Source organism: Saimiri boliviensis, chromosome 2 (assembly GCF_048565385.1).
Source record: "Saimiri boliviensis isolate mSaiBol1 chromosome 2, mSaiBol1.pri, whole genome shotgun sequence".
Classification (NCBI taxonomy): Eukaryota; Metazoa; Chordata; class Mammalia; order Primates; family Cebidae; genus Saimiri; species Saimiri boliviensis.
The window spans coordinates 205,063,802-205,076,281 of record NC_133450.1 but is presented as its reverse complement, the minus strand read 5'-3'; the positions used below and the strand labels follow the sequence as shown (position 1 = coordinate 205,076,281).

Here is a 12,480-nt window from a genome sequence, read left to right as displayed (position 1 = left end):
TGCCAGGTGTGGTAGCTCACACCTGTAATCTCAGGACTTTGGGAGGCCGAGGCAGATAAATCACTTGAGTCTAGGAGTTCCAGACTAGCCTGGTCAATATGGTGAAATCCCATCTTTCAAAAAAAAATACAAAGATTAGCCAGGTGTGGTGGTGCGTGCCTGTAGTCCCAGCTCCTTGGGAGGCTGAGATGGGAGGATCACTTGAGTCCTGGAGGTCGAGGCTGCAGTGAGCTGTGATCATGCTACTGCACTCCAACCTGCACAGCAGAGTCAGACCCTGTGTCAAAAGAGGGGAAAAAGGCTGGGTGTGGTGGCTCATGCCTATAATCCTAGCACTTTGGGAGGCTGAGGTGGGTGGATTGCTTGAGGTCAGGAGATTGAGACCAGCCTGGCCAACACGGCAAAAGTCCATCTCTACTAAAAATACAAAAATTAGCCGGGTATGGTGGTGCACACCTGTGGTTCCATCTACTCAGGAGGCTGAGACACAAGAATCACTTGAGCCTGGCAGGCAGAGGTTGCAGTGAGCTCTGATTGTGCCAATGCTCTCCAGCCTGGGCAAGAGAGCGAGACTGCCTCAAAAAAAAAAAAAAAAAAGTATCAAAGACCGAGCACAACAGGGTGACTATAATCAATAATAATTTAATTGTATATTTTAAAGTAACTAAAAGACTTTAAAATTTTTTTATAATACAGAGGATACTTTTTATAATACAGAGGATAAACACTTAAGGGGATGGATATCCCATTTTACGTGACGTAATTATTACACATTGCATGCCCACATCAAAACATCTCATGTAGCCCATAAATATACATACCTACAGTGTACTCACAAAAGTTAAAGTTAAAAATAAAAAAGAAGGAAATGTCAGAACTTGAGGGAGAAAGGACTTTAGGGAGCTGTTTATCCTCTGCTATTGAAAATGTGATCCACCTGTGAGCTTGTTAGAACTGGAAAATACAGTACTTCTCCCAGACCAACTGAATTGGAGCCTGTAGTTTAACAAAGGTTAAGATCCCCAGGTGTGTGTTTTGTTTGTTTGTACAGGTAGTTTTCTTTTTCAGTATGTATGTATTTTTTAATCTTTATGGGTACATAGTAGGTGTGTATATTTATGAGATAGATGAGTTTCCTTTTTTTTTTTTTTTTTTTTTGGAAACAGGATCTCACTCTGTTTTCTAAGCTGGAGTGCGGTGGCATGATCATAGCTCATGTAACGTTGCACTCCAATTCTCCTGCCCCAGCCTCCCCAGGTGATTTGAATGCACTTTAAAATTTGAGAAGCCCAAAGTCTTGTTTTAAAGATGAAAAAACTGAGATCCAGAAAGGTTAAGTGATGTGCTCGAGGTCACACAGTGAATTAGATTCAGCTAGAGTTAGGATCCAGTTCTGACTAGCTTTCCAGGCCAGTGCTTCTTCTATACCTGGCTGCCTTCCTCTAAGGCCATGTGTTTGTCTGGGCCTATTTATTAAATAAACTTGAACTTAATTCAGTTTCTTTTGAAACATTTTCTATTATATCCTTCACTAATTCAGACTAGACTTCCTTTAATTTATCAGAGTGAGTCCCACCTCTTCACTTCATTTTTTTATGTTTATTAGATTTACTCAGTAGTTACATGAAAGAGTCATTTTCCAGCTGATGTTAAGGTTTTTGTTTTTTGAGACAGAGTCTTGATCTGTTGCCCAGGCTGGAGTGCAGTGGGACAATCTTGGCTCACTGCAACCTCTGCCTCCTGGGTTCAGGTGATCCTCCTGCCTCAACCACCTGAGTAGCTGGGATTACAGGTGTCCACCACCATGCTGGGCTAATTTTTTTGTATTTTTGGTAGAGACGGGGTTTCGCCATGTTGGCCAGGCTGGTCTCGAACTCCTGGACTCAAGTGATCTGCTCGCCTTGGCCTCCCAAAGTGCTGGGATTATGGGCATGAGCCACCACACCCAGCTGAGTTTTTGCAAATGGAGCTATATAAATTCTGCATAACAACATGCTTTTTATTTTTAAAAATTTTAAAGGGACAGTCTAGCTCTGTTGCCCAATCTGGAGTGCAGTGACTCAATCAAAGCTCGCTGCAGCCTTGATCTCCTGTGCTCAAGAGATCCTCCCACATCAGCCTCACAAGTAGCTGGGATTACAGGTACGCACCACGATGCCCAGCTAATTAAAAAGCTTTTTTTGTAGAGATGGGGTCTTGCTATGTTGACCAGGCTGGCACTTTGGGAGGCTGAGGTAGGAGAATTATTTGAGGCCAGGAGTTTGAAACCAGCCCGGGCAACATAGTGGGATCCTGTCTCTAAAAAAACAAATAAATAAAATAAAAAAAATTAGCCAGGTATGGTTAATCTTTTAACCACACCTGTAGTTAGGACTACAGGGATGTACCTGTAGTCCTAACTACTCTGGAGGCTGAGGAGGGAGGATAGCTTGAGCACAGGAGGTGGAGGCTGCGGTAAGCTGTTGTCACACGATTGCACTCCAGCCTGGGTGACAGAGTGAGACCTTGTCTCAATAAACAAACAAAAAATACCCAAAATGATGAGATTACAAGTGTGAGCCACTGCACCCTACCCTAGACAAGTATTTTATATAAGAAAAAAAATTTAAAAATTTCATTTGTCAACCTTAAATAATGAGATTCAGAATGTATGATTAAATATAGAATTTATTCAAGCATAAAACTTGAGTGTGGCCACTGGGAAACGCTGACTTCAAATGAATGGAGTTTCATTCTAAAGTGGGGAAGTTGCAGTTTCATTTATGTAGAAATTGTAGCAGAATTATATTTTCTATACAAGATCAATGCATATGCCACAGGATTTGGTTGGTTACATATTGCTACATTCCAAGTAAATTACTTTATTATTCCTTGAGGAGAGGTAGCGATCTGGATCTGAGCGGGTCGAATCTCTGGTGACTTTTGGTCTTAATTATTTACAGGGGGAGAGAAAGGCAGAAGCTGCAGCTGTATACTTTGTGACTCAAACTCTATAGCCACAGTCCTCTCAAGGCTTGGTATAACTTGAAGTTCCAAGAGCTTTAAGTTTAAATTACTTAATTTCACACATTGTATTGTTGCTTCAATAGTATCACATTTATGTCCATTATTGTACTACACACATCTATGTGTGATTTCAGTGTCTGCTTACGGTTTTTAGCCTTTGAACAGTGTGTTTGTGTTGTCTGTTCACTGGGGTAGTATTTTATAATGGGCTTCTTTGGTTTTCAATGAAAAATTCTTATAGGCTTCCTTAGCTTGGGTTACTTTAGTTACTTGTTCTCTAAAGCTATGTACCTGCTATCTACTGTCTCTCAATGGCATCGCGAGAAATTGGGGATCCAGAAACAAAATGATTTCCCTATAGATATTTGTGTTTCCCTCCCGTTTTTTGCCATCAAAGCTTTAATTATATTAGTCCCCAAGTGAAAACAAAGCAAATGTTTATCATCAGATTGTGCACCATGTATTATCAGATTATCATCAGATGCAAATTGTGCATTGTGTGTTTTGCATCTTGAGTTAGCAGTTATTTCATGGTTGTGTACATTTGTTAAAACCCTCTGAAACTGTACACTTAAACATGGGGATGTTTTATTTTATGCATATGATATCTCAATAGAATTGATTTTTAAAGTAAAAAGTGTAATTTTCAGTATTTCCTTACTATTGTTTTAAAGTAGAGATAAGGCAAACTGACCATTTTAGCTATTTTGAAGTGTACAATTGAGAGGCAAGCTGTATATTGTACAATCATCACTACCATCCATCTTCAGAACTTTTTCATCATCCCAAACTGCAACACTGTACCCAAGATTTAGGGTATTTAATAAGATTGCATTTTTTTTTGTTTTTTGTTTTTTTTTAAAGACAGAGTCTTGCTCTGTCACCCAAGCTGGAGTGCAGTGGTGAAATCTCGGCTCACTGCAACCTCTGCCTCCTGGATTCAAGCAATTTTCCTGCTTTAGCCCCCTGGGGTCGCTGGGATTATAGGTGTATGCCACTGAACCTGGCTAATTTTTGTATGTTAATAAAGATGGGGTTTCACCATGTTGATCAGGCTGGTCTTGAACTCCCAACCTCAGGTGATCTGCCCACCTCGACCTCCCAAAGTGCTGGGATTACAGGCATGAGCCACCATGCCTGGCCAAGATTGCATTCCATCTACAAATTTAATTGGGGAGAATGTTCACATGTTCCTCATTTTAGTGTTCATCACAAATGGGTTTTTTAATTTGACCCAGGATCCATTATTTAGGAAGTATTTCCAAGATTTTAGTTGCATGTCATTACTTTTTTGAAATTTTTATTTTTTTGAGATGGAGTCTCATTTTGTCACCCTACCTGGAGTGCAGTGGTGCTATCTCGGGTGTTGTCCTAATCTGGAGCCTTCTGGTCCATTTCCTCCCAGTTGTAAAATTATGTTTTGTGCAGCGTCAGTGAAGGAATCTGGGGATTTAACAACTCCTTGCAGACATTTTCAACCAGTTCCTTGAACTTTCATTCCTATTCCTTATGTCTATCTTCTGAAATTTGCCAAGACTCTGCTTCCTGGGCCTTTCTGGGGTTGGCTTTTAGTTCTTCCTCTGTGCTAAGACAATTACCATGCATCCATATCCTTTTCTTTTCTTTTTTTTTTTTTTTTTTTTAACAGAGATGGGGTCTCATTATGTTGCCCAGATTAGTCTCAAACTCCTGGGATCAAGGCCTCCCAAAGTGCTGAGATTACAGGCATGAACCACTGTATCTGGCCCATCTGTCTCTTTCTCAACTTCTTTATTTTTATTTTTTTGAGACAGGGTCTTACTCTGCTAACCAGGCTGGAGTGCAGTGGCATGATCTCAGCTCACTGCAACCTTGGTCTCCTGGATTCAAGTGATTCTCCTGCCTCAGCCTCCTGAGTATCTGGGACTACAGGTGCCCACCACCATGCCTGGCTAATTTTTGTATTTTTAGTAGAGACTACATTGGCTAGGCTGGTCTCAAACTCCTGACCTCAAGTGATCCACCTATCTCAGCCTCCCAAAGTGCTGGGAACACAGGCATGAGCCACTCTGCCTGGCCTCTTTCTCATCTTCTGAAATACTGTTGACATCCTTTGTCTGCCATCATCTTCTCTCCCAGGGTTTATACCTTTCTAGTCTTTTCATTCCACCCTCCACAGTGTATTTGATAATATTTTCTAATTCTTTAACATCTTTAAAATTTTATTTACTAATCCCTAAATCCCCATTTTATTTTTTTCTTTTTTCAGGCTTCTTGTGTTAAAATTCTAGTGTTTCTTTTATTTTTTCCCCTTGGCTGCCTGCTTTTCTCTCTCTTTTTTAGGCATGAAAGCAAGCTGGGAGATTTCCAGACACTCTAACTATGCTGCTGTTTTGTGTGTTCCTTTTTAAAATAAGAGATAACACAAAAATCAGACAAACCGCTAATCATCACTAAGTAATACCAAATAAACCATGGAATATTTATTTACAAAGTGTATTCTATCTCAGACCATAAAGGAAAATGCAACAAATTTGAAAAAGGTGAACATTTTAAAGGTCTCATTAAAGTATACTCCTAAGGTATAAAAACACATAAAACTCACATTTTCTGGAGTAAATATGTTTTTATACCTAGTGTGAACCATTTCAATTTTGATATGGCCTTTGTCCTAAGAATTATTTAGGAGAATGTTCTGTGGTTTGCAAGTAGGTTTCTTTTGGGGAAGCCAGTCTTACGTTTTGCTTGATAGTTTTATTACATTATTATGTGGTCAGATAATTCGGCCTTTACATTTTTACTTTTTGGAATTTGTGGCATTTTTCTTTACGGTCTGAGATATAATAAATTTTGTAAATATTCCATGGCTAATTTGGCATTACTTAGTGATAATTAGTGTTTGTCTTATTTTTGTGTTATCTTTTATTTTTTAAAAAAAATACAAAAAAACAGCAGCATGGTTAGAATGTTTAGAAATCCACAGTCTCAGTTAGTTTCATGCCTGGAGCAGCCTAAGGGCTAGGCTGTCTTACCTGGTGATAACAAAGGCAAAACTAAAACGAAATTCAATGCCGGAAAGATTCTCTTTACTAGGTCACTCCTGAAATTACAGAGGCACTGAGAGCGAAACACAATATACCACACAGCCTTGGGTAGAAATTCTTTTTTGATCTTCGGCCATATTTCACCATCTGGTAGATTTGGATGTTTTTGAAGTTTTAGCCTCAAACAATTCTGCTGTTTATTTCAATAATTGGGATTTGGTCATCCTACTGGGACTTGGCTGTTATGTCACTGTCATCTTAAACACATTTTTTTCCTTGAAAAAAAAAAAAAAAAGAGTAGAGTAATAGGCAGCTCTATTCCTCTTCACTCCAATTGCTTTTTGAGTTGCAGCAAGTAGGATTTCAGATTTCTCTATCCAAGCAGTCAATAAAAATATATTGAGTGTCTGCACTGTGCCATCGTAACATATGGGCAAATGATATCATCCCTATCCTTGAGCGGCTCATTCCTAATACCGAGCTTGGAAGACAAAGCTAGAACCAAATGTAATGACTCATTAACATGATTGATTGGGGAGCGTGCAAGTGTTAGGGGAGCACAGAGGAAGACGCATTTCGTTTTCTTAAGAATGGAGGAATGGGACAGGCACGTTGGCTCACACCTGTCACCCCAGCTTCTTGGGCGGCTGAGGCCGGTGGATCCGTCAAGCTCAGGGGTTTAAGACCAGCCTTGACAACATAGGGAGAGACGCCATCTCTACAAAAAGCACACAAATTAGGGTGTGGTGGCGTGTGCCTGTAGTCCCAGCTACTTGGGAAGCTGAGGTGGGGAGAATTGTATAAGCCTGGGAGGTCAAGGCTGCAGTGAGCCGAGATCGTGACACTGTGCTTCAACCTGGACAACAGTCAGACTCTACCTCAAAAAAAAAAAAAAAGGAAAAAATGGAGTAGCAGGGAGGACCTCAGAGGGAATGTGACATTTAAGCTGGGTCTTTATTTATTTATTTATTTTTTGAGCTGGAGTCTCTTTCTGTCACCCAGGCTGGAGTGCAATGGCACTATCTCAGCTCACTACAACCTCTACCTCCTGGTTCAAGTGATTCTCCTGCCTCAGCCTTCTAAGTAGCTGGGATTACAGGCGCCACCATGCCCGGCTAATTTTTGTATTTTTAGTAGTGATGGGGGTTCGCCATATCGGTCAGGCTGGTCTCGAACTCCTGACCACATGATCTGCCCGCCTCAGTCTCCCAAAGTGATGGGATTACAAGCGTGAGCTACCACGCCTGCCCTAAGCTGGTCTCAAAATATGAATAGGTGCTAGCTAGGTAGAGAAGAAGGCATAGGCATTTTAGGTACAGAGAGTATCGTGACTGTGGCATGCAAGTAGGATAGCAGATATTCTGTTTGGGAAAGAGTAGTCAGCCTCTGCTGTCTGGCAAGTACCATGTGTGGTTGGGGCTTGGAAACAATGAGGCTGAGGACTGTGTCTGGAGTGAGACCACTAAGGGCATTGATTGCCACCCAGCATGGTGGCTCACGCCTGCAATCCCGGCACTTTGGGAGGCTGAGGTGGGTGGATTGCTAGAGCCCAGAATTTCCAGACCAGCCTGGGCAACATGGTAAAACCCTGTGTCTACAGAAAAACAAAACAATTAGCTAGGTGTGGTGGTGTGTGCCTACATTCCTAGCTACTTGGGAAGCTGAGGTGGGAGGTTCACCTGCTCCCAGGAGTTGAGGCTACAGTGAACTGTGATTGTACCACTCACTGCACTCCAGCCTGGAGTGACAGAGTGAGTCAAAAAAAAAAAAAAAAAAAAAAAAAAAAAGAAGAAGAAGACATTGATTGCTATACAGAGGAAGGGATTTTACACTTTATTCTGTGGGAACTAAACAGCCACTGAAGGTTTTTAAGGATGAGACTAGGTGTGTCCTGTGTTATTTTGGTCTGCAAATTTTGGTTCTCCATTGTAAATGTCCACTAACTACAAGTGTCTCATCTTGCATTTTTCTTTTTCTGAAACATACAATTTATGATTCAGGTTTAGATGTCTGTGCCACTTGCCATGAACATGCCACATGCCAGCAAAGAGAAGGGAAGAGCATCTGTATTTGCAACTATGGATTTGTGGGCAACGGGAGGACTCAGTGTATTGGTAAGTTCTGAATCCTGGGTTGAGTTGAAACGTTGAATCAAGAAACAAGATTCTCTTGTGTTAAAGAGCTGATGTCCTTGGGGGAGAATGTTGTTATTTTGTTCACATATTTTTATTATGAGAAGTTTTGTCAATTATAATAAGTCTTTGTTTTAGCGTTTGGATACATTCATTCTCTAGTGTTTCCAAGATAGTATTCCTCACATTAGAGGTCATTGAAGTCGAATCGCTGGAAACTCTGGGACCTAACACAAATTTGACATCTGTTTTAAGTCTTAAGTTTAACCTTGCAACTCAAGTGAATATTGCATTCCTTAATTTCTCTGGTTATTTTGATGTAAAACTCTTTATATTAGTACCATGAGGAAAAAACAAAACAATTTGCTTTGGAGTTTTTGGTTAATTGGTAAAATGCTGTTGCTTTGGGTCTTACGTCTATCAGAATTCATCCTCCAAATTTTTGGTAGTTGTGATACTTTTAGGGACTTAGAAGACTTAAAGAAATTCAAAGCCTTTAGGTTAGAAGCAACTGAAATTATTGTTTGCCTTATGACATCCACCATGCTATGACAGTCAGACACTATCCAGATTCAAGCTCGATTCAGAGAGAGGGAGACTTCCACAACAATTTTACAATAGTAAATGTTGCAATAATCTTCCAATTTCCTCCCAGCAACCTTGTTAGATGCATTAAAAATATTGATGGTTTTACCTTACAGTTGTAGATAAATGGTATATACAACCTTGTTGTGATATCTTTGTGTGCTTTTTTTTCTTCCTAAAGAAAAATAGCAGCCAGACACGGTGGTTCGAGCTTGTAATCCCAGCTATTCTGGAGGTTGAGGTGGGAGGATCACTGGAGGCCAGGAGTTTGAGACCAGCCTGGGCAGCACAGCGGGACCCCCATCTCTAAAAAAAATTTGTTTAATTAGCCACGTGTGGTAGTACATACCTGTACTCCCAGGTATTCGGAAGGCTGAGGCAGGAGGATGGCTTGATCCCAGGAGTTCAAAGCTTCAGCAAATTATTTATTATCTTTATTTTATTTTTTTGAGACAGGGCCTGTTTCTCAGGCTGGAGGGCAGTGGCATGATCATAGCTCACTACAATCTTGCCACCATGCCCAGCTAGTGTTTCTCTTTCTCCTTCTCTTTCTCTCCTCTTTCTTTCTTCCTTTCCCTCCCTCACTCCCTTCCTTCCTTCCTTCCTTCTTCCTCTTCTTCCTTTTCTTCTTCCTCTTCTCCTTTTCCTTCTTCCCCCTGCTCTTTCTCTTTCTCCTCCTCCTCCTCCTCTTCCTTTTCGCCCTCTTCTTCATTTTTGGTAGATACAGGGTCTCACTATATTGCCCAGGCTGGTCTTGAACTCCTAGGCTTAAGCGATCCTCTTGCCTCAGCTTCCTAAAGTGCTGGGATTATAGGTGTGAGCCGCTGTGCCTGGCCACCAATTTTGTCTTGTCTTCAAAAAGTCACTTTCTACTTTGCAGACACAAGCTTTTACAGTCACTCACCACTGTCCATTCTGTGGGCTGGAGTTAAGGCTTCTTTGACTCTTGTTTTTTAGAGTTGTACCCATGAGAAGTTTGGCTGCCCTGCAGTCTGAGGCTCTGGTGGGTATTTCTCCTAACGCCTCGCAACTTCCCACTCCTCACCTGTACTTGCTAGCAGTGAGATAGAAATGAAGTTGAGAATGAGCAAACTTTTCTGTTCCCTTCCCAAAGGAATTCCTCCTCCCATGAATGCTAGCTGCGTTCTTGTCTGCCCTTTGACTTGGTTTTTTTTTTTTTTTTTTTGATGGAGTCTCCTTCTACGGCCCAGGATGGAGTGCAGTGGAGTGATATCAGCTCACTGCAACCTCCGCCTCCTGGGTTCAAACAATTCTCTGGTCTCAGCCTCCCAAGTAGCTGGGATTACAGGCACACACCACTATGCCCAGCTAAATTTCGTATTTTTAGTAGAGACAGGGTTTCACCATGTTGGCCAGGCTGGTCTCGAACTCCTGAGTTCAAGTAATCACCTGCCTCGGCCTCCCAAAGTGCTGGGATACCAGGGGTGAGCCACCGAGGCTGGCCCTGTCCTTTGATTTTTGAACAAAGAAACTCCTCTTAATGGGTGGAGGGGCCTTTATTAATTTATGTGGTACTGCTCCCAAACCCTAGGCACTGCATATCCCAGTGTCTGGCCTGCTGAGACTGTGCCATACATAGATTGCAGGTGCGGTTATACATGTGCCAGAGGTGCTATAACATGGTATTAAGCGTAGGGTCTTGAGAATTCTAGACTCCTCTACAGACCAAAATGTCTCTTTTGGTGAGGTCCACAGAGGAGTCATGTTTCAAAAACAACAGCAAAGGACAGGAGTATTCCATTTTGTGGACAGCCGGACTTGTTTCTGAAACCTGGATAGTGTTCTGTAATCTGGGATGGACACTTGGCCTGACCATGGCTTGAGAGTCTGCCCTGTCCCTCTAAGCTCTTTCGCAAATCTTCCCAAAGATAGATTTTTGTTTGTTTGTTTTCCTCTCAGACAGGGTCTTTGTCGTCTAGGCTGGAGTGCAGTGGTGTGACCACAATTCACTGCAGCCTCGACCTCCCAGGCTCAAGTGATCTTCCTGCCTCAGCTCCTGAGTATCTGGAACCACAGGCACATATCACCATGCCCAGCTAATTTTTCTGTATTTTCCTTTTGTAGAGATGGGATTTTGCCATGTGGCCCAGGCTGGTCTTGAACTCCTGGGCTCAAGTGATCTGCCCACCTTGGCCTCCCAGAGTACTGGGATTGCAAGTGTGAGCTACTCCACCTGGCCCCACTGATAATTTTAATATGATGAATCATGTTCCAAAGCCAATTAAATTTTAAAAATGTAATACAGTCATGTGCCATTTAATGACGGACTGAATATACAATGGTGGCCTCATAAAAATTATATAATGGAGCTGAAAAGTTCCTATCACTTAGCGATGTCATGGCTGTCATAACGTTATAGCACAATGCATTATGTGTTTGTAGTGCTGGTTGTGTAAGCACACCTATAGTGTGGCCAGTTGTATAAAAGCACAGCACAAACAATAATGCGTGGCTCATGCCTGTAATCTCAACACTTTGGGAGGCCAAGGTGGGAGGATCACCTGAGGTCAGGAGTTCAAGACCAGCCTGTCCAACATGGTGAAACCCCATCTGTACTAAAAATACAAAAATTATCCGGGTGTGGTGGCAGGTTCCTGTAATCTCAGCTACTCGGGAGACTGAGACAGGAGAATTGCTTGAACTCAGGAGGCAGAGGTTGCAGTGCGCTTAGATCCTGCCATTGCACTCTAGTCTGGGCAACAGAGTGTGAAACTCTCTCTCTCTAAATAATTATATTACTAGATTATGTATTTACTATGCTATATGCTTTTATCATTATTTGAGAGTGTACTCTTTCTACTTATAAAAAAAGTTAACTATTAAACAGCCTCAGGCAGGTCCTTCAGAATGTATTCCAGAAGAGAAGAAGGCATTGTTATCATAGGAGATGATAGCTCCATGTGTGTGTTCTTGCCTTTGAAGACCTTCCAGTGGGACAAGATGTGGAAGTGGAAGATAGTGGTATTGATGATCCTGACCCTGTGTAGACCTAAGCTATTGTGTGTGTGTGTGTGTGTGTGTGTGTGTGTGTGTGTTTCTTAGGATTTTTCTTTTTTTTTTTTTTTTTTTGAGCCAGGGTCTCACTTTGTCACCTAGGTTGGAGTGCAGTGGTGTGATCTTGGCCCACTGTAGCCTTGGCCTCCTGGGCTCAGTTGATCCTTTCACCTCAGCCTCCCAAGTAGCTGAGAATATAGAGGCACACCACCACACCAGGCTAATTTGGTTTATTTTTTGCAGAGATGAGGTCTCACTATGTTGCCCAGGCTGTTCTTGAACTCTTGGGCTCAAGTGATCCTCCTGCCTTGGCCTCCCAAAGTGCTGAGTTTACAGATGTGAGTCACTTTGCCTGGCCTGTGCCCTGGCTTTTAACAAGAAAGTTAAAAAAGTAAAAACAATATATATTTTTTTCAAATTAAAAAATCAGGCTGGTGTGGTGGCATGCACCTGTTGTCCTAGCTATTCAGAAAGTTGAGGCAGGAGGATCCCTTGAGCCCAGGAGGTTGAGGCTTCAGTGAGCTATGATCATACCACGGCACTCCAGCCTTGGTGATGAAGCAAGACCCTATTTACAAATAATAATAATAATAGAAGAAGAAAAAAGCACATAAAAAGCTGGATGTGGTGGCTTATGCTGTAATCCCAGCACTTTGGGAGGCTGAGGCAGAAGGATTGCTTGAGCCCAGGAGTTCAAGGCTACAGTGAGCTATGATCAT

At 41.9% G+C, this 12,480-nt stretch overlaps 1 protein-coding gene across 6 annotated transcripts in view; it reads left to right on the top strand.

Moving 5' to 3' along the window:
• The window catches only part of SUSD1 (sushi domain containing 1), a 150,959-nt gene that overhangs the window by 10,013 nt on the left and 128,466 nt on the right, over positions 1–12,480 (top strand). For all 6 annotated transcript variants that reach the window (XM_039475228.2, XM_074395177.1, XM_074395175.1 and 3 more), the window contains exon 2: positions 8,030–8,143. In XM_039475228.2, coding sequence (XP_039331162.2) covers positions 8,030–8,143 — 114 coding nt within the window. The remainder of the gene's footprint in view (positions 1–8,029; positions 8,144–12,480) is intronic.